Genomic DNA, 22,036 nt, shown 5'->3' with positions numbered 1-22,036 from the left:
CCTGCAGTTGCAGCATACTGCAGGGACCACATGGCTTTTATGGCACAAAATACTAGTCTTAGCTACAGTTTTTTTTCAGCTATTGCTTCTCGCACAGCAATGGCAAAATCCCTCTGTTCTGCAAGGTGCTGAAACTGGCTGCACTTAGTCCAAATACCTGTGGTGAAGCTGTGATGCTGCGGCTGGGGGAGAGGGACATTGGCGGGTCAGGATAGTCAACAGCATTCTTGACCACTGGCCTTTTGAGCACTTCCACATAAGTGACAGGGAAGATGCCTTGGCGACTGGTGCCAGAGATTCTTCCTTCATACCAGTTCTCATCCACTCGTCGAATCAATGTGATCCTTTCACCCTATGAGAAGGAATAGCAATGTAGTTCTGATTTTAACAAATTTCATCATTCCAAAGCAGATGACATTTTTAATCTTGCTGCAGCTGACCTAATAATAGTCAGCTTGCCCTATTTCCAGTTATGTGATCCTAACCCTAAACTCTGGGTGGGAATGACATTTTTCAGCTGAGAGAAGGAAAAAATGCAGATCTTCTGGTGTTGACTTGGGCTGTCTGCAGACTAAGTTATGCTCACATTTTCAAGATCCTACTTGCTAAAGCCAGTTAAAAAATGGAAACCAGCAGTTTTAGGCTGACCACAAGCCTCTCAGGGGTATGAGGTGTACAGAAGGTATGCACAGGTCTGCAGTTTAACCTAGGTCTCTCTATGCTCTCTCCTGTTTTGCTGACAAATGAAGTGACTTCCAGATTCTTAATTTAAAATGCAAGTCCCAGCTTCATGTATAATTAAAAGAGCAGACAGACAAGAACTAATATGAGCATCAAAACAGAAGGCTGGTTGAGATGTAGAAATACTGCTACTTAATCTAAATATGGCTGACTTTGTTCTGAACAGCCATTACACAATCCCTTCCCATCCCTTCACTCTGCAGTCAGGTCTAGCCAGTCACTTCAATACCACAGAACTTCGCTTGCTCAATGATTTGGGTTTGTAGTATGAAGGAAGGTGAATCCAATTTCCTTCTTTTCTAAATCACCATTATCGTGGACTGTGTGCATCTCCACTGAATACTATCAGACTGGAGAGGCATGTCACCAAGTATCTAACTTGCCTTGCAGAGCCAGGCTCTCAGCACTTGTGCTCAAAGTATCTTCTCAGTTAGCCCCAAGGAAGCAATTGGCTCGTCTTGATTCAGTCTACTTGCAACAATACCTACAATGCACTAAATAATGACTGTAGAGTAAAAACATGGATGATGAGAAGGAATCCTTCCTGAATACAGAGTTCATCTTATTGGAACTTTCATTTGGACATTGCAAGTTACTAGTATTAAAAACATAATCATGTCTGAATTCAATTCATCAGTACAACAAAAGTCCTACCTTTCTGAAGGACATTTCCACTTGGGTATCCCCATTGAAGTTGAATTTAGCAATAGCATCTCCATACTCCAATACTTGCAATGGTAATGGCTTTTTGGGCTGAGCTTTCTCAGCTGGTGGAAGGAGCTAGAATGAACAAACAGAATCAGGTAAGTCTCATACGAAAAGCCCATAAACTGGTCAGTGGCAGAAAGGGAGTGGACAAAGAGAACACCTGCAAGGAAAGCAGCTACCTCTATGTATGATCGTGGGAAGATGCCAACTCTGCCATGGTGTTCACCTTCGAACCAGTTCTGGTCAATTTGCTTGTAAATGTAAACAATATCTCCTTTTTGCAGAGGAAGTTCCCTGTTAACAACACAAACACTCCATCAGAACTTCACTGGAGGAGAACAGACGTGTTCCTTTTCTGTCCAGCAATCCCTAGGTACCAAGGTCTGCTTCAGCCTGTTGATACACAGCGTGCTCCACCCCAAGTGAAAGCTAAATGTTGAGAATTACTCTGTTTGCATTGTGATGTGCAGGGACTCTCTTGCTCTTTGAGCATCCTGTCAAAAAAAGCTGGCCTATGAGGGCCCTATTAACCACACACTCTACAGCAGCAATGAGGTCAAGCTTAAGCCAAAGATGACACTGGCTGCTTTCCATGTTGGATACGATGAACAGCCCTCAATTATTGTTTTGAAACAGTCATGTCACAAGTGCCTTCCACAGTGACACATGATTTTAATGTGAGCTAGTCTGTTGATTAGATTAACCTCCTCACATGCCAATGCTGATCCTGCAATGATTACGTTTCTGGCCAGCCTGTGGTTGCGCAACCACTGATCTCAACTGGGCTAACAATTGGAATTTTAATCTACAGTCTTCAGTGCTAAATTTAGGAATGTCTGCAGCCTGAAGAACATCTACTATGGGCAGCCTGTACTACACTCATAAACCTACTACTTGGATCCCCAGAAGAAAACAAACAACACAGCCTTTCCTAAGACGTTTTTCACAAGCTCTCCTTTACTTTTGTTTGGCACCCTGGTATGTTCTGCTCAAGGGACACAACAGTTACACCTTACATCTGCCTCAGTTTTACTAGAAGTGCTGGGGAGATGTTATGTAAATCCTTACAAATCATCATCTACAGAACATATAACAAAAATATTCCCAGGACATTAGCATCTGAGAAGAAAAACAACAGGTCCTTCACTGAATTCTGTTCTTCTTTCTTCCCTCCTAGCAATATTAAAATGAGAGTTTCTCCAGCCCTATGCAGAAGGAAAGGCCTTCCAGGCTTTCTCTTCAAAGCAGTGTTTCCCAAAAAGAACAAGTAGTGCTGTGTAATTCACCCAGAGGACCATAACAGGGCTTGGAGGTACAACAATGACACCACAAACACCCGCTATGTACCCACAGATGCCAGGAGAGCAGTGACCACTCTGCAGACTTACAGGTCCTGAATCAGGGAAATCCTGAGTCAAGGGCCCACCTACACACTTAAAGCTAGGCATCTTTTTTAGTCTCTTCTGCCTTTGGGCTATGCTTGGCACAGTGAAGTGAATGCTGCTCTCCTGTGGCTCCACCCACCCTCAGAGGAGCACTCACTTGTTCCAGTGAAGAATGTGGGTTTGCCCTAAAAAAACATGTGGGACAGAAATGCACTGAGAAATAAGACATTTTCCTTAAGGTCCTTCAGAAGCTACTATCTGCAACATTCATATTACTTTTCCCTGCCTTACTATGGACACCTTTGCTTTATGCTGCTGGGAAGACACTTCAAAAACATGAATCCAGTTGCATGACACTTCATAAATGCTGCATCCTAGAGGAAAAAGCAGAGGAATAACACTCAAGGCAGTCATAGCAAGCTGTACTCACTTTAGCGTTTGTGCTTTAAAGTCAAACTTGGCTCTAGCAGGTCTCATCTAGAGATCAAAAAAAAAAAATCAACATGTTAAAATAATAACTAGGTTTTCAACCCTCTTCTGAGGAAAAGCACCCAAACTCTTCTATAGCTAACATTAGCATGGGGAAAAACTTGGATGCAGGTATTCTGCTACAAGCTTGCGTGCAACTGGTATTATGGTCCAAGTATGCTGGATGGGCATCTCCCACCAGGACACAAAGTGCCAACTTCTGGTATAGCAGTAATTAAGAGCTCTACAGGAAATGGATTTAGCAGCAGTAACTTTTAAATGTGACTAATCCTGAAAAATGAAAGCTGCTCCAGTAACTAAATTTACTGGGGCTCCAGGACCAAATTTCTCTTGACATTTAAATGGAAAAGAAAAATTTACTAGCTGGGAAAAAACAGTAGGATATTATTTGATGTGGCTCTTATTGATTATTACCTGACCCTGTTGAATACTGCAATATGACCCATGTACTCCATGTCAATTGGTAGGAAAGAGACAAAGGTGAGGAGAAAATATAAATAAATTAAGCATATGTCTAAAAAAAGTCTTCAGTGGCTACAAAGACAAAAATGATGCTGACAGCAGGCGCAGGCTTTAAGGCTTGATTTACTTGGCTAATCTTCTAATGGCCACAAAATATTCAGACAATTTTAAAGTCATTTTGATAACAGAGCATAAAATAAATAGTAGTCACATTCATGAGGCTCCAGAGCATCTGAAATCAGATAAAGGGCAGACAGGTGTACTCCAGCCATATGGTGACCACCCCACCCACCACTGCAATGCGGCACCTCTGGGGAAACAGAGCTGATGCCAGGAGTCCAGCAGCAGTCCACGTGAGGCAGAAAAGGCATTTGGCCATGACACCTGGACTAGCATCCAGTCTCCAGGAGAAGTGCCTTGGGCTCTTGGAAAAGCCATCTACCTCTTCCTTTGTCTCTTTCAGAAAGTCCAACCAGGTCATATGCAGTGAAATATGCTGAGACTTTTTCCGATTGTTTCTAAAGCACATTAAGCATATTTCAAGAGAAAAAACTATGTATTTCTAAAAAAAAAACCTCCTATGTCACATGGCCAGGATCAACAAGACATGAAGTTTCTAAGCATAAGGCACAGACAAGAAGACAATGTAGCAATATGATGCAAAAGATGTAGAATGCCTTTGATTCACTAAGTAGCTGATATTTAAAGGCATGCATCACAGGTGTGCACCAGCAATTCTCAGCAGGCATGCTTTAATATATGCAGCTTGGTATAGAGCTATCAATTAATTTACCAGGCACAAGAGTCAAAGCAGATCTAAATGAAGCCAGAATGGGAAAGGGGAAGGTGGAAAAAAAACAACAAACGACATTCTCTGAAGAGCTAATGTCGGCCTAAAGCACAACATTGTGAGAGGCAATTATTGCTTTGGGTCAAGCAGCAGACTGAGGTAACTAAAACAGACCTCTGACCCAGATTTCCTCTTTGCTGTATCGTCTACATTTAGGAGGTCCCCAAATCGCTCATTAGTGATAAACTGATGGTGCGTTGGAATAACCCCTGTGTGCCTTCTAGCTGCAATATCAGCTTCTTCTTGCTCACGTTTAAGCCGTCTCTGGTCCTCTAAAAGTTTCTGCCATAAAATTGCATAAAATGGGCAGTAAATCATCTAGTTAAAGGCATTCAAAAGCTGCCATAAATGTGACTAAAATTCCTGAGGTCCCTGCAAATATCTGGGGTTTTACAGTTCAATATCAAATATTGATTCTACTAACTATCTACTATCTACTAACAATACCCTTTCATTTTGCAAGCACAGAAGGTACATCATCATTATGGCATAACTGAAATCCACCTCATACAGAGGATCTGATCCAAAGCTGATGAAAGTCAATGAGTTTTTCTAAGTTTTGGGCAGCTCCTGGGAGCTTCTAAGAAGATTGCTGATAATGCAGAGAGCTGATCCAAACCCCCTTCAACCAACAAGGAGTTTCTCTCATTGACTTTCAAGAGACCTGAATCAGCCCCACTGGTAAGTTATGAGGCACTGAACTCCCCTGAGCCTTGCAAGGAGCTTGGGAGAGTGTGTAACCACATTCAAGTTCTCCCACACTTCCTTTCGGCTCGTGTAACACACTTGGTAAAATAAGGTAAATAAACCCCAAAGAATTATTTGGGACTTCTTCAGTCTCCAGCACACTAATGGAAACGTGCATTCTTGAGTACCTGGGCAGAGGGATTCTCCCACCTTTTGGGGCTGACTGTAGGCTAAAGAGTTCAGCTCTCTGCTAACTCATTTAAAGCCAGCAGGCCTTACTGAATGCAGAGTTCTGGTCTTATACGAGTTCTCATGCTGGATTATGGAAGTCAGAGGACTACTAACTATTTCATAGGAGAAGACAGCAAAAATACATTTTTCACATAGGAATTAAGAGCGGGTTTTACCATATTTCAAAGCATAGATAAACATTATCTGAACTCAGAAAATTAACATGAAAAATAAAACTTTTTATTCCCCCTCCCCCAGGCAGGGGAAATTAATTCCACCTTCCTGGAAAGCAATCACTTTATAACTTCTTTAACTCAGCTTGAGTACAGTCAGTGCTGAAAAGTCTATGTGGCTTTTCCATTATTTTGGCTTGTCCCAGTGTTGCTCAGACAGTTCAAAAAGGACTGGTACAACTTCAGACACCATAAAGAATTCCATTTTGCACTGGAGAAAAACTTCCCACTTTCTGATAGCTTAAAATATCTCACATTTGCTATTCAAAACCTGAGGACCCCCACAGGAAAAATACTGTTTTTCACCAGTTTGATCAATACCGACTCAAGTGGCTTGCATGAAGAACAACAACAGATAACCATCTTTATCTGAGAGTACTGGGGTGTTGGACCACATCTCACATACATCTCCAACCTTTATTATTTAAGGCCCCTATATATAATTTTGTGCAACTGATAAGAACTATCAGGTTAATTTGAAACAAAAGCTAAACTGAACTATACACATTATACATCAAATCAGTGGCAGAGATAGTATTGAAATTAAAACATTCTAGTTCCTGCTTGGTGCTCTATTTTCCAGTACAGTGTCATGGATGTACAAGCTGTCCTTCCATAAGGCTGAATGCTATGTTTCTTCTGTGTGGGGCTCCTACAACTGTTATGAGGCCATAAAGGAGAGCATTACCTCTTTGTCATCATGCCGCCTGCGGATAATTTCTTCTGGAGTTTCCATGTAATCAACTGGTGCAAAATGCCTTGGTGATTCTGAATCTACTTCAAAACAACATAAGGAAGTTAAAATACAGATGGATTTATCTAGCATAACCAGAAAGGAAAAAAATAGATATTTTTAAACAATTTGTTTCCATTATAACAGTAAGGATTCTCAATTGCCATTGACCAAATTGCCAATCAGATGTTAATAATTTATCCATTTTCATTTTTTTCCCTTTTGGGCTGTACATGTGAACAAAGATCCAAAAATAGGGAGAAAATAACGGTACAGGAAAGTGTAAAGACATAGAAGGACTTTGTAAAGAAAAGATTCACTGCCATCAAAGAATGATTTGGCATTTTACTGTTGAGAAAAGTTTAATACACACACACACACGCACACACAACTAGACCTTGAGAAACTACTCCTTTAAAGCAAATCATCTGGGTTTGCTTTATAATTCCCATGTGTGTAAATGATACAGGATAAGAAACATCTCATGTTGAGATTCTTGCATCCCCAGAGCTGCTTGAGAGATAAACTGAACCTGATGTGATTATAAAGGCAGCGGAAATCGTTTCTCAGAAGTGCAGCTGTTAACAAGTCCTGAACAAAAATGCTGAGCAAGACACGCAAAGGACGATAGACACACTAGGGGGAAAAAGAAAAAAGAGTCAGGGGATGCAAAGGTGAGGAGTAAAAATGCAAGGGTTGTGGAAGAAAAGGGGAGGAGAAAGGAAGCAAGAAGACAGATGAAGAGAAACTGGTAAAGAACACAAAAACCACCTCCTAGGTACGTCCCAAGTTCACTTTGCGGGTTGTTGTTTGTGTCCAGGCTGAGAGCATATGGAACAGGGTTCCCATTGTTTAAGGAGTCAGGAGTGTCAGCCCGGCCCATGAAGCTATCTCGGCTAGGTCCCATGGTGGGGAAGTAGCCAAGCCTTTCCACAATGTCAAAGGAAGACAGGCGCCTGGGGGCAAGAGGCCTGCTTCTGGAGAACAGTTGGTGCTGGGAGTGGTGACTCTTGTTTCCTACATTCCCCTGCAGCTGTATGGGGTCATCTGGGTTCTCAGGGCTGGGCACTGCCAGGCTTGCCAGGCAGTCTGGGGGTGGAGTTCTGCAGGATTTGTGTTGGAAGGGCTTTTTCAATCGAAATGGGAGCGGGCTCATTAGGTAGACATTTCTGGGGAGCATGTGCCTGTCCCCATAGACTTCCCCTTTGGAATCAGGGTTCCTGGAGGCTTGCTGCTGTTCGTGCCTTCGGATGGTAGTGAACCTGGTGTAGGAAGCTGGGCATGGGCCTTTGCATCTGTTGATTTTATGCTTCTGAGGCCCATTGAGGTTGCTGCTGCTGCTGCCACTGTCATTGGAGGCATTTGAGAGAAGATCTATCTCATCCGTGCAAGCTGAAAGTGTGTCCATAGGGATGGCGTCACTGACATCCGAAGCCGTGTCCTCCACATTGCTGCAGGAGCGGGAGGATTTGTCGGCCAAGCAGGCAGCATCCTTCTCTTCTTGGTGTGCTTTTGACAAATCCAGAAGAATCTCTGCAGAATATGCAGCACTCAGACAAATTTTAGACTGAAGAGAAGTGGTGGATTTGTTTTGTCCAGCGGAAAAGTCAAGTGAGGGCATTGATCGGGATCTCTGGATCAGCTGCTCGAAGGCACTGATACGGGAGGAAACAGTGTCTTTGGGGATCTGCTCTGAATCCTCTCGACTAAGGCTGTGCTCCATCTTGTCCTTTGCTTCATTCTCAAACTGAGATGCAATATCCTTCACGCTGCAGGAGGAGACTGTGTCCAAATGGATCCTGGAACGGTTGATCTGGTGCATGTCTTTATAGAGCGTTGTAAACTCCATCCCACTTTTTCTGGAGGCAGGGAACAGGCAGCCTTTCCTAGAGTTGGTGCCATACTCCTGCAGGCTCATGGTACTGCCAGATTTGATGGCATACTCTTGCTTTGACTTCATAAAGATGTTTTCTATGCTTTCCCCTATATCTACCATGAAAGCCTTTTTATTATCAAACAAGGCAACGGAGCTACGAAGGTTTTCGCAGCTTTGAGCTTTCTCGTGAGACAGCAAGATACCCGTCTTGTCCTGCACAAGAGCAGCTGGAGCTGCTAGTTTGGGTTTGAATTTAGAAGGGAGGATTTCAGTAATGCAGGCTTTTGCAGCTGATAAGGGCTTCTTATGTTTACATGCGTGACCTAACATACCGGTATGACTAGCGTTAAAGGTTCGGCTATTAACTGAAGAGGGTGCAGTCATATGAGCATTCCCACCTTTACGATCCACTGGTAAGCATGCAGAATAAAATAAATACAACCTGTTAGCTTAAGTGCTAGAAAGCTATTGAGAAAGGAGAAAGAACATGCTTGGATGTCATAAAATGCACTTTAAAGAAACAAAATTCCAAAACAAAGAAAAGCAGGAAGAAACTGCAAAACAAGCTGCGCTTACAGGAGTGGGTGAAGTGCTGCTAATGTCTCTAAAATGAGAGGCTTGGCCAAAAGCAGATCTGGAGCACTTTGAAGGTACCCTCCTAAAAAGTGCTAAGCTTCCAAGGAAGCTGTGGCACCATGGAAAAGGGAACTGAACTCTGGGCAGGATCAGGGTGTCAGCAAGAATGCAGAGGCACTAACATCACAAAAATGGCTTTATACCAAGCCTATAATAACACCTACTATGGTCTCACCACAGTGCTTGCCAAACAGTTTATTCCTTGGGAGGGAGAAAACAATCAGTGGCTGACTGTGCCAGCACAAGCACACCACATCTGCTGACCTTGCCCAAGAGATGCCTGCTTAGAGATTCCCCATACTAGGAATAAGCTGAGTGTCCTTCAGACAATGTGGCTGACCATGTTTGCTTTAAAATTCAAGGAGTCAGATCAGGACATTTTTTTTTTTTTAAGAAGGATGCAGCCTGGTTTCAGCTTAGACTGCAGCTTTTAGGTCTGTTTCCAATTTGAGTTCGAATTCAAATGTCAAAATAATGATTCAGGTTCAATTGCAGTTTGGGGAAAAATAACTGAACAGATTTTTTTTGTTCAGATCCAGTTTGACTTCCTGCCCTACGGGCCTGACAAAATGCTGAAAAACAGCTGGAAGATGGAGACAGAGAGACCTTTTTGGTGTGATGTACTATTTTTAGGGAGAGCAGTTCAGAAACCCAACACATTCCTTCTCCAGTCCTCTCCCCATCTCAAGCCATTTTTAGGTTGAAGTTGGCTCAGAGACACATTCCCCAGTACAACTCCCTGATGGGAGTCAGGCTCTTCCTTGTCTTACTCTTCTAGAGAGTCTGTGATGGGGGGAGGAAAGGGGAGGAGATAGATCTCTTCTGGCCTCACAGTCCCAGAGCTGGCTGGTTCAGCCAGCAATTGCTGGTTCAGTGACCCATGCATTCTCTGTACACCCCTGGCAGGCAGGAGGCTGTGGAGCACATGGCACCAGCTACACCAGGGTAGCCAGGCCAGCAGACTGGGGTGGCCTGCTGAGATACTTCAGCGGGAAGAACAGAAAAGGCAAGGAAGGGCTCTAGCATGGCAAGGCAGTGGGAGCAAATGGATTACAAGGCCAGCCTAAGCTACCTCGAGGAAGAACATGAGGGTTTGGGGTGTGGCTGAGGTGCTGGATGGAGGGAGCTGGTCTCTCTTGGGAAGAGGAACCTGGATCGGTTAAAGGCATCATGAAAAATATTGGCCAGCGTGGTCTGAGAGAAAAAAGGGTGGGAACACAGAGGATGGCAAGGAGGAAGGACAGCAAAAATCTCAACTGGCTTGAATAGGACTCTAAACCTTGCAGCAGTTTGCCCCATATCACCTGGCTTTTGACACTGTGCAGAATGCAGAAGACATTAGTGCCCTGACCACCTACCTTTTGTGGAAGCAGAGCTTGAAGGTCGCTTGAGACCACTCAGTCCCTGGAATGGGATATCTCCACCTTCCAGTACACTCTTATAAATCTGCCTTTCATTCTCCAAGGTAGCAGGGTCTCCCAGAGCTTGCTCCGACTCCCTCTTCACTGCATTGTAGTTGGGTGAATAGGTGGAGCTGGAATACACAAAAAAGGGGAGGGACACCAGGGGGTCAGTTCTGTTTGCTGAGAGCTTTATGTAAAAGTAAGGGAAAAACACACTTTTGAACCCAGAATAGATTGTATATGAAGAACTGGTGCTGAATGAAGAGGTTATGAATACATTGTGATGTTCTAGGTTTGGCACTACGAAGCATTCTCCACCTGAGTTGAGGTGGAGCAGGTCCAGGCTCCACCTGAAAACCAGTGACAGGAAGGCACTCCTCTATTTTACAGATGAGGCAACAGTCAGAGCAGATGCATGGTTTCTTTGCAGACACGAAGAAATTCATTGGTTAGCTGGAAGTAGCACAAATACCTTCTAGCTCCCAGTTCCCTCTCCTTAAACACTAGCCATGTCTGTCTCTTGCTTATAAAGTACAGCTCAACCAGTTCACCTCAGCCAGTTCAGCCTCCCAGTCAACACTACAGTTCAAGACTCCCAGAGCAACTTCTGAAGCCCATTAGTGAGGAACCATGCAGAGAAGCAATAGTACAAGGCTATAGACACTACTGTTTTAATTGCCAAAGAAATTCCCAGATGTGCAGAGTTCTGCTCAGCTTTGTCTCAGGCTTCTGCTACAGGGAATAAAAACCCCTGGACTCTAGGTCTACCATGCAGATATATAAACAGAATGCTGTTAAAATGAGTACAATTTTAATTTAAGAGGCTTTTAAAGACTGGAAATTTATTTCAAACCCCTTTTCTAGTCATGCACCGACACAAGTACGCTCACACATCTGATTTCTAGATTTCACTGTTTTCTCTCTAAAAGATTAACCAATAATGCCATGGTATAAATGACTTTTCAGGTGTAAAAACTTACTGAGCAATCAGGCAGACTATGTTTTCCTAAAAGCTAAGCTCATCTGATACCAGCTCTTGTGCTCAACTTGAATAAGATTGAGTCTCACACAAAGCTATTCTGGGGCCAAAGCATGACTGCTGGAAAGTTTGAAAAAAAATATACAGATTTGCCAATTAATAGAAATATTTGACATCCTGATATCCAAGAGTGATTCAAATGTGAATGTGGAAATGCTTGTGGTTATGCCTGCTTGTTGTGGATAAATTTGTACATGCATCTGTTTATTTTGGACAGACATTGTACTTCTGGGGCAAAGAGAAAGCTTTCAAACACATCAGAGGACTGGCTATGGAGGTGAAATTACACAATGTCTGGATCACAAAGATGATTTTAGTTTCCAGACAAGGAAAACCAGGTCATATGCAGTCAAATTACTTTCTGGAGTAAAAGCTCATGAAAAGCACCACAAAAGGGGAAGGGAATACTGTCACTTTTTCAACCTAAACAATGCTCAAACAGGCCCACTGCTACAAAGCTGTTGTTTCCTATAAGGGTTATCCCAGTGCTTCTCTTTGTCAGGTACCTGAGGAAGTCCTGCCAGATGCTGCAGGGAATAATGACTGCCATGAGGTAAGTTGTTAGCCTAGTTGTTAAAAAACAAAGGGTTAAAACAATCCTCTTTCAGCATACACCTGTGGGAGAGAGAGGAGGCATTTCAAAGAATCCCTTTACCAGCTGCTTCCTTATTAATAAGGCCAGCAAGCAGTACTGTAGTAGGGCCAAAGCAGTCTGCAAGATCAGGATTGGGTGAATGGAGAGAAATGCAACACTCCAAAAATAATACAATAAACTCCAGTGATCTTTTCTCCCTGCTCTCTAAAAGCAGGACAGGAAAGAGTGTGCAACTCCACTGGGCCTCACTATTGTGTCCCATTCCCAGCATACTCAGGTTGCTTCCTCTCCACTGGATCAGACATTGGCACTCCTGAATGTTTTGGGTGGCAGAGACAGTGCTGCCATGGGCAGAAACCTTATCAGTCATGGGCAAAAAATAAGCTATTTATGCTAATCTCTGATTTGTCCATTTATTTTATTGCTCTCTTCCTGCCAAAACAAAGAGTCATAGGAGCAATCGACAAGATGCAGCAGTGTGTGTTTCCCAGCAGAATGAACCCAAACAGAAGGGAATTGAGTTGAAAGAAGCACAGGAGACCTCTAAGGCCCCCAGAGGGGCTATGAACACACATGGTATTAATGGGTATCTGGAGAAGAATTTGCCTTTTTTAACAAACCATCCTCGTAGAGGGGATCACTGTGCCTATGGACAATATTAAGTATTCAGTCCAATTACAAGGAGCAGCAGGCTCACAGTAGGAGTTGGCTCCATGGCTCAAATAACTCAGTACGACTCAAGTAACTCAGCACAGCTCAGCATCTTTCTCTGCTTTTTTTTGTCATGTGTTCCTCTTTTAAGAAAAACCAACTCATTTAGACAGAATATACTGCTTATTATATATTCCTCTGAAAAATCAGTGCCACGTTAGATCTTTGAGAAATACTGTTACTCCTACCACTGTTCCCTTTCTGTAGACTGGAAAATTATTGCCTTCCATCAACAGCATCCTTTTGATCTGGTGCACATAACAGGGAATACCTAGCAGGCGCCAATCTATCATACACGTGTAACAAACAATTTTTGTTTATTCCATGCAATAATGTTACTTGCATGAAGATACAGTCAATTTGCAAACTTCATCAAGATGAAGTTAAAAGTCTCTTGGGTTTTTTTTTAAGCCACTGCCTGGCACAATCAGCAAATCTTGTCTAGACAATCCAATCTCTCATGTAATCGCTTCAAAATTCATTCAAGATCAAAGAGCAGATATTGTACCTGGTCTCATCTAAAGCACACGTATAATTCTTAAGGTACATGCATTTGCCTATATCCATCCCCAAAATATAAAGCCAACCCATTTCCAGTTCACAAACCCCTGTCCTACATGACCTCAGACCACAAAAGAGACATCAAAAAGCAACTGAAAAACTTACTAGGAAGAATGGTCTGTGGAAGTTTCCAGAGGAGTAACACCTGCCGTATTCTGCAAAAGTCCAAACAAAGGAGTCATTGATACGCACTTATACGTGAGAAGAAAAAAAAAGGCTTGCTTAAGTAATTTTCCATCTATTGCTTGAATATTAGCCTATAGGAGACACTGGGGTTTAAGTCTAAAATGCAGTTTAAGCTGCCAGTGTCTTTGCAGAAAAGCAAGGATTTCTGAGTTCCTTCAGGGCAGTGACAGGTTTTTAGCACAGCCGATGCCTTTTCGCAGTGCCTATTCTTTTGTCTGCAAATGAGTCATTGTGAATAAAGCCAAAAGCAAGAAGAGATAACCAGCTGGGCCATGACCAGGAGACACATGCTCATAATTATTTCCCCAAGCTTTTCCCCCGGCCGGTCACTGCCCGCCTTTGCTTTAAAGGTATATTACATTTCTGCAGCACAGTACATTCCTCAGCGTTCAAAAAAATATCAAAGCTCTAATAAGAAAAGCAACATTTCAGTTCAGTTTCCTTACTTAAGAGAAGCAATGCCAGCTGCACAGGTTCAATAGCAAAAGCCAGTTCTTATCCGCTTGCTTTAAATCCATCTAACACTTCCTAGGCACATTATTTAAAAATTGAAGACAATTTTAGCAGAAATGCTCTATCTGGTGTCCCCTCATATATGTGAGGATTCCCACGTAAGAAGAAAAAGCAAATCTTGGGTTTGATAAAGCAGCTTTTTCAAGTCCTGGTGAAATGCCGCAGCTTCAAAAAAAAAAATCAACAACAGAAAAAAATAGAAAAAATGGCGTGTTACCAATTAATCTATCATTTCATGGGTCGAGTCCTGCAGACCCTCGAAGCAGCAGCTGCAGCTGACCTGCCCTAGAAGGCCACGACAAGGTGCAGTGTAAGGAAAATTGTGTAAAATCTCTTGGGAATATCCAAAATCTTGGGTAGGCGTGAGCTCCTAGCACAGAGCAGAGCTTGTATGAAGGGAGGGTAGATGGCAACACGCTTGAAAGGCACGAGATGATGACGTGACACGCCAACCAAGAATTTTAAGCTGATTGCTGCTGCCTATTCATGTGAAAAATAGAGAGGGTTTTTTTTGCAGACACTGAACTCTAAACCCAAAAGGGGGACTGAGATGGGGGTGGGGGGCAGCTGAAAGCAAATGGGGGAGAGAGGAAATCACTGTATCTGAAATGGATTTCAAGCCGGATTCTCAGCATCATGTTCTATTATTTCTGACAGCGACACAGCAAGCCATGCAGTCAGAACGGTCAGAGCCATTATTTATCCCAACCTCATTTAATAATCATCCAGCAGTGAATAGATTAGAGCAGAGAGTTTGGAAACAGGGATTGGCAGCATGAAAAGAATAGGAAATACCTTCTGTGGCTTTTTATGTGGCGCTTTATAAAGCTTCTCCATTTTTTCTAAATCTGCCTCTAACTCAGTCTGGTAGAGGTAGAGGTCTTTTTCTAGATCAGTCTGGTTAAAGAAGGAGAAGAAGAATGGGAAAATAATGCTTAGGGTTAGGGGAAACCAAAGGAATGTTAATTTTGAAAAAAAAAGCGAGCCTTTTTAATTGAAAAAAAGATGAAGGTGGTATGAACAATACACAGAAATTCACTAGCAATTAATCATGTTTCAATCATTACAGAGGAAATAGTTTTAAGCACTTAACATTCAAATCAAGAGATGCACAGGCCTGCTAGAATCTATTTCTACAAACCATAAAGTTATAAAACCCACCTGTAAGAAAAAAAAAGATACTGTAACAATATGCATTATGCTGTTAGTATAATTATCATTGCAAGTCAAGATAGCAAAACCACCACTCTAAATTACAGCTGATTATGATTTAAGAATTGTTTATTAAATCAATTTACTAGCTACTTAATTGTTAGGCTAATGAGCTCAAGCCCAATTAAAAAAAATCACTCACAAGCACACAAAACCCAAGCAATGTTACAAAAAAAAAAACCCAAACAAAAAACCACATACACACATACATACACGCTGGATGCTGTAGTGCATGAGACACAATTACCTTTCTATCCTCTCTAGTAAGGATAGAGCAATCTCCAGGAGTATAATCCCAAATCTTTTTTGGAGGCTGATGGAAAGCAGAGGAAGGAAATGAGGAAATGAAGATAAGGAAAGACATCACAGAGAATATGGAAACTGGATTAGAACAGAGGGGGAATACAATAGGGGATTTGCATCAACACTGAAAAGAAATTATAAAAAACCAACAAATCACAACAGAGAAAGAGAGAGAGAAAGACGGATAAATCTGCTATAGCACAAATATCAAGAAATCATGGGGGGCAAAAGGGAACATACATGCAGTCTGGGAGGGGCTGTTTTCAGTAGTATGGGAGGAAATTTTTATTTTTGCAGGGTGCTCTACAGATTTTTGGACTCTCCAAGGGAGCCCACAGCTGTTTGTTAAAGCATTCTTAACATAAAACCAAAACAAAATAGGGAAAAAAACACATAGTCATAAAAAGCATTTGTTTTGCTCATTCTTCTTTCAAAATGAAAGGATAATACAAGGGCCTTTGATAAAGAAAAGGGAAAATCTTTCCCACCTGTGTCAGACTATGAATACATACCATGTGAACAAATGGCTGATTTTCCAGTGGTGGCATTGTGGGGCAATGAGAATGCAGATTTGTTATTTTGTATTTCACTGGTTTGGGGGTTTGTTTGTGGTGATTTTTGGTGGAGAGAGTGGCACACATGAAAGTTTGGGAACTAGTTATTTAAAATTCATCCTACAGGTGAAGGTGCCAATTTCAAAATAGGATTTTCCTATTTGAATGCCCATGCAAATAACAGGTAGGATTATTCAAAGTGAAAGACCTTTGTCTTGACACTCCTATCCAAATAATGCCAAGATAGCATCCTCATTTCACCAGATATGCACCTCTCACTGATATGCTCAAAGAGACTTTGTTCTTATTTTGTGAAAAATCTTTGAAAAGCCCAGATACTAGTGAATATCAGTTGAAACTCTCAGCTGAGAGGCTTAGCCACTAGCTGGTCACAAAAATCTGGCCCTCCCATGACTGGAGTGAGCAAAGCTACAAAAAGCATGCTCTTTTGGCTGTGATAATGAAGCTCAGAGAGGCCTTTGCTAGCTATAAAAGTCTGAGATGGGATCCTGAATTCAAGTGCCTGATGTCGAAACACTATTTACAGAGTACGACATTCAGGAGCTGGCATAGTTCTTGGGGAGCATGGCTGCACGGCTGTGGAGCTGGAGCAAGTTGACATGGGATATCGTTTCAAGGCAAGTTGTAAGAAAGCAGCACTTAACAACAGTGCCTTGAGCAAGGCAGAGAACCTGTCACTAGAACAGATGCTCTGCTGAACACAAGACGGATTGCTGGTGTACCCTGAGATGCCCTCTTCGGAAATAAGGCCAAGGCTGCTTGACTGAAAGTACAAATTCATACTTCTAAGGAACAGGTATACCCCCACACCTAGAAAGGACCAAGGGCACAAATGCTCTCCTTTCTTTGACACATTTTCAATTAACTCATGCTAAGTCAAAGGACCATAGAGATGACAAACCTCCACTCATTGCAAAAGCATATAGCTATTAATTACATGAGCAAAGATAAGTGGGTTTCTTCTCACTGTGGAAATCTTAAACCATGACAAGTTGTAAAGGGTTAAATCCTTATACTGACAACACTTAAAAGCCTCAGTGAGGTGAGATTTATCTGACTTCTACCACCTAAAAATTAGGGGGTCTCATCTCCAGCATTGCTGCAGCTCCTTCTTTAGCTTAGGATGGAAGGTCCATAGCTATAAAATATAGTTTTCTGTGAAAGAATGTACTACCCAACCACTGTATATGTTTGCTTCTCAGTAAAAATTACACTGTATTTCTATGACATGACTGGAGTGAGCACTCAACTCCAGGCAGCTACATTCTGTGCAGAGGAACTTTGACACTTCTGTCAGAACAAAGACTAGATTTAAAGAAAACCTGCTCTCTGGTGTTCATGTGCAGTTGCCTCTGAAGACAGTACTGAACCTTAAAACATATTTCTGTTTTGTTGTACATGCAGGGAAATCTCAGCAGCACTCAAAAACAGAGTGTATGGGAATTTGACAACTGACCTCAAGGAGGAAGGAGAAGCAACAACCAACCACTATGCTCCAATACATGTGAGAGGCTGATATTGACCCCCTGGTGCAGTAAGAGTAGCTTACTAAACAGTATTTAGTAATGAACTTAATAATGTTTAATCAGTAAGAACCAGGCCATAAAATGCTTTAAAGTCGTATTTTTTGCAGTAGCCATGACCACTGATGTGTTCCCTCCATCAAAATGTCCTTTGTTCCACTCAATAATTAAGCTTTGGTTCATCCTTTTCCAGAGGGGAAATCAAAGCTTTTTTTTTCCCCCCTCTCTCCACACAGAGCAACACAGGTCCATTTGAAAAGAAAGCACACTGTTCTCAGACTCCTTTGGTTTCAGGGAATGGCAAGGGCTATTCAACACAAGCTGATGCCCTCTATTTAGGCAATGGGCAGCTACATGCATAGGGAAATGATCAGGAAAAAAAAGTGTTGTGATCTGTTTATGGATAGTTGGAAATTACTGACTTACAGTTTGCAAGCCAGGGATAGGAATAAATGATTCTCCTTGACTTAAAGCTACCTCTCAGCTATCCTAGATCTTGTTAGGCAGAGGGAGAACAGAGGCTTTGAATAATGAGAATAGGATATTATTTCTAACATTAACAACAAAAATGCAGTTTGAACTATGGTGTGTGAGAAAACATTGCCTTGTTGATACATGGTGCTGGAAGGTGGGAAATGTTTGCAAATGGCCTCAAAATCCTAAAAGTGGCCACAGAACAGCTGCTTTACATTAGTACCAGGATGATGTTACGTACAATCACATCTTTATATGAGTAAGACAGCTGCTTCGGGTTTAGGGCCTAGCAAAGAGATGTGACAATCATTAAAAAAAAAAAAAAAGTCAGGTTGACTTCATTGGTCATTGCAACTATCAAACTTACCGGTTTCCCAAACTCCAATTCCGAAAAGAATTTATACCAAGGTTCATTCTTTAAATCTATCTCTTCTGGGCTTATATCCCGAGTCTAAAGGAGTTGGTGATAGGGGAATGGAAGAGAGAGAAGGATAACATTATGCAAAGAATACACAGAAAGGGACTGTTAGAGATGCAGATCCTATGGTTTCCATTCTGAAATGTAGATATTTAGCCTTATAATTTGGCATTTCTATAGCACCTCTCTCATAAAGGCCATGAATTTCTTTGCAAACATCAGTTAAGCCTAATAGCATCATTGTGAGCAACATGAATATGAATGAATTGCATTTTACAGATCAGGAGACCCACATAGAGAGAGATTATGCAGCTTGCCCAGAGTCACAGGAAGACTCAATGGAAGAGCTGGGAGTCAAGGAGTCCTACTGTCAAGACACTTTCATCAAGTCCAAAGCTGCATGTACTTTAATTTTTTTTTAAATTGTTGTTTGATTAAAAAAAGAGAGATTTAGTGAGACCTGAATCAGATACTGCATCTTTAACAGCACATGAATATGTGAGAAACCCTGTTCTATACACTGCAAACAGAGTGGAAGGTGGTTTTCTAAATCAAATGAGACACAAGTCAGAGAGAGCGCATCCTGAAAGATCTCTGAAGGGATGGATAGAGCGACAATATTACATGTTTCCTCACAAATAAATGTTAAAGTATCAGACAAAATTACAGTGAAGGAAAACCAGACAAGACAGAAAACAGTACAGCTGAAAAGGAAATTCCCTTTTGTTCATACCATCTGTTTTAATGAAACAAAAAAAGTTGAAATAGTTTTAGCTGTTCAAAAACACTACTAGTAAGGTAAGAGAATAAAAGTCCACTGCTGAGGCTTATGAAATGCCACTCCCCAAAAGATATCTAGCTAATTCTTGCATTTCAGTACATCTTAGTACATTAGTCTTAGACATAATGGATCTCGGTGCATTAAAAATATAAACACATTATGTCTGATTTGCTAGTGTGATCCCAAGTACTCCATCACAGTAAGCAATGAGCCACACAGAGGCACCATGTGTCCCATGGAAATTGTTCTGTGATGGTGTTACTGAGGCAGCTGACAACAGTGCTGGACTTAGACATCCCAGACTCTGACACAGCCATTAGCATCACAAAAAAGGCTCTGGGACAAGAGCTCAGGATTGATGCTGAATGAGAGGCAATGCTTCAATCTGTAAGATAAATAGTTACATCATGTTTGATGCCTGATGGCCTGGAGAATCATTTGGCTATTTCTTAAAGGCAGAATAGAATCAATGCCTCCATTTTTTTATTTACTGCACTCCAACTAAAAGCACTCATCTTCTTATATAACTGCCTTTACATTAAAACAAAGTGCACTGATGTCAACAGGAGGCTCTTCGTTGATCTGAAATAGTTTTTGGGTTGGGATTCTGATAATCACAGCTAGGAGATTACTAGGAGATATCCACAAATCTCCTGCACCCTTCTTGAAAGATCTAGTCACTAACCACTACTGTTATATTTAATGAGACTGATGGAGACTGTGAAGACCTTCTTTAAATTAAAGCTCATAAAAAAACATTGGAAGTAACACAGCTATCACATTCATCTTGGTTTTGACGAGCTCTGTACGTACAACTTTTCTCAATTATGCTGATGATGGTCCTGCTTGTGGCTTATAGACTCTGACTCCAGAGTTCAATTAAGTGTCTGATGAAGTCTGAACATGTAAACAGTGCCACTGGTGATGACAGACCTTTTGCAAATGCTTAAGTACACAGATGAAGCCGGCCTTTTGCCACAAGTTTTAATCTTGTCTGTTTACCGTGAGACAAAATTGCCGCTTAAGTCAGCAGAAATCTTGTTCCAGGATGGACTGCAGGAATGGAGTTGTCATACCATGTTCAAACCACTCCTCACTGGCACTTCTCTAATGGGCTGAGGCAATGCCCAATAGTATCAAGAGGGAGTCATCCACCGCCCCTTTGAATAGGCACTAGGATCATGCTCCCATAAGGAGCAACTTTGTTGAAGTCAATGAAGGGACACAGGTGTGAAAAGAAGTTGGTTGCAGGATCTTCAAAAAGTGATGGACCTCGATTGCACTTGGAAGGAAAAAAGAAAACCCACCAAAATACTAAGGAGAAACGTCAGGTCCCAGATTAGATTTGATTCTTACATTTCTATTGATTTAAATTGCTATTCATTCTTATGTAAAATCCTTGGCAGGTTTTCCAGAAGCATTCCTTTACCTACTTCATGCATAGATCAGTGCCTGAGCTGTTAAGGCACAAAGTCCAGTTTACATTTTGAATCTCACATGCAATTAGCACTTCTAATTGAATCCTTCAAATTAATGTCTATATAGAACTATATCTTTATGTACAAAACTTGCTATACACGACTAACATCATTCAGTATTTTCCAGCACTTACAGTGTCACACTTGCACCACTGATGGACATCTTAAATGATCTGTGGTGATTTACACAGGATTGACTAATGAGGTTAGCATTACCTCTCTGCCCTGTTCTTTGTCAAGTGTTCTCAGCCAAGGCTTCAGGAAGAGACTTTTTTATGTCCCCTAGCTGTCACAATTCACAGCATTGCTTACTAATTTCATACTCAAACTGGTAACAGCTTGCTTAATACTCTAGGTTACCTTCTGGCATAGTTGGGGAGCTAGCTCCCTTTCAATCCTGCCACCCCTGCCACAGAAGTGGTGAGATCCAACTGATGAAGAAAGCACCCCAGGGGAGATGGCCATGTCCTAATGCACCTCAGAGGCATCCACTGAGGCACATTACAGGCATTCTAAAAACTAGATCAGTGTTTAAAGCATCAGAGGAACAAAGAAACTGAACCTGCCCGCTTTGTTGCATAATGCCTTCAACCTTCCTGCATCAACTAATGCTGTGCCCTAGAAAAAGTACAGCTGGCAAAACAGCTGCTGAACAGGTCACAGTGTCAAACACGGATTAAAAACTAGGGTTAGTGATCCATACTTAACACGGAAAACAACACGTCCAAAAGGAAAGAAACCTCTCAATCCCCCTGGATTTCGCTCTATAGAGAACAAAAATGTTAGGAAGTTATGCAGAACAGTTTTCAAAATCTATCACACGAGCACTGCAATGTAAGCACAAGGAATCCCATCCGAATAGAACCAGACAAGCATTTGGAGAGTATTTCATAACTGCAGGGTAAAGCCACAAACTAGGATAAATCAAACATTACCATCTTTTCATTGTTCAGAACGGAGGACTTTCCTGGCTGATAGTCATAAATGCTCCTGGGTTCTGCACGATATTTTCTGGTGTCCACCTTCTTGTCTGGAGGTTCCCAGTCCGTCCTGAGAAAAAAGATCAATTAATCCAAAATTCTGTGGTTTCTATGGAGACAAACACTTCATTTTGACAGACACTTTTCTCCATTAATTATGGTTTAATCAGGGTACATTTTTAATCTTGAAAAGGAGTCTGTTGCAAGAGGAACAGTTCAGATAGGGCTCCGGACATATATTTTTTTATCTATA

General features: G+C 41.7%; 1 protein-coding gene across 50 annotated transcripts in view; it reads right to left on the bottom strand.

Annotated features, from left to right (window-relative positions):
* The window catches only part of SORBS1 (sorbin and SH3 domain containing 1), a 167,222-nt gene that overhangs the window by 14,838 nt on the left and 130,348 nt on the right, over positions 1–22,036 (bottom strand). For 34 of the 50 annotated variants that reach the window (XM_064663717.1, XM_064663718.1, XM_064663720.1 and 31 more), the window contains 13 exons: positions 21,739–21,853; positions 18,494–18,577; positions 15,499–15,564; positions 14,835–14,936; positions 13,446–13,495; positions 10,390–10,565; positions 7,291–8,805; positions 6,475–6,560; positions 4,750–4,917; positions 3,265–3,311; positions 1,629–1,743; positions 1,396–1,521; positions 158–352 (listed from right to left, as the gene is read on the bottom strand). In XM_064663717.1, the coding sequence (XP_064519787.1) occupies positions 158–352; positions 1,396–1,521; positions 1,629–1,743; positions 3,265–3,311; positions 4,750–4,917; positions 6,475–6,560; positions 7,291–8,805; positions 10,390–10,565; positions 13,446–13,495; positions 14,835–14,936; positions 15,499–15,564; positions 18,494–18,577; positions 21,739–21,853 (2,845 nt within the window). Of the gene's footprint in view, positions 1–157; positions 353–1,395; positions 1,522–1,628; positions 1,744–3,264; positions 3,312–4,749; positions 4,918–6,474; positions 6,564–7,290; positions 8,806–10,389; positions 10,566–13,445; positions 13,496–14,834; positions 14,937–15,498; positions 15,565–18,493; positions 18,578–21,738; positions 21,854–22,036 lie in introns of all 50 variants that reach the window. The other 16 variants (XM_064663749.1, XM_064663747.1, XM_064663753.1 and 13 more) reach the window with 13 other exon arrangements.

This window comes from Pseudopipra pipra, chromosome 8, assembly GCF_036250125.1.
Source record: "Pseudopipra pipra isolate bDixPip1 chromosome 8, bDixPip1.hap1, whole genome shotgun sequence".
NCBI lineage: Eukaryota > Metazoa > Chordata > Aves > Passeriformes > Pipridae > Pseudopipra > Pseudopipra pipra.
This window is presented reverse-complemented; position numbering and strand designations above follow the sequence as displayed.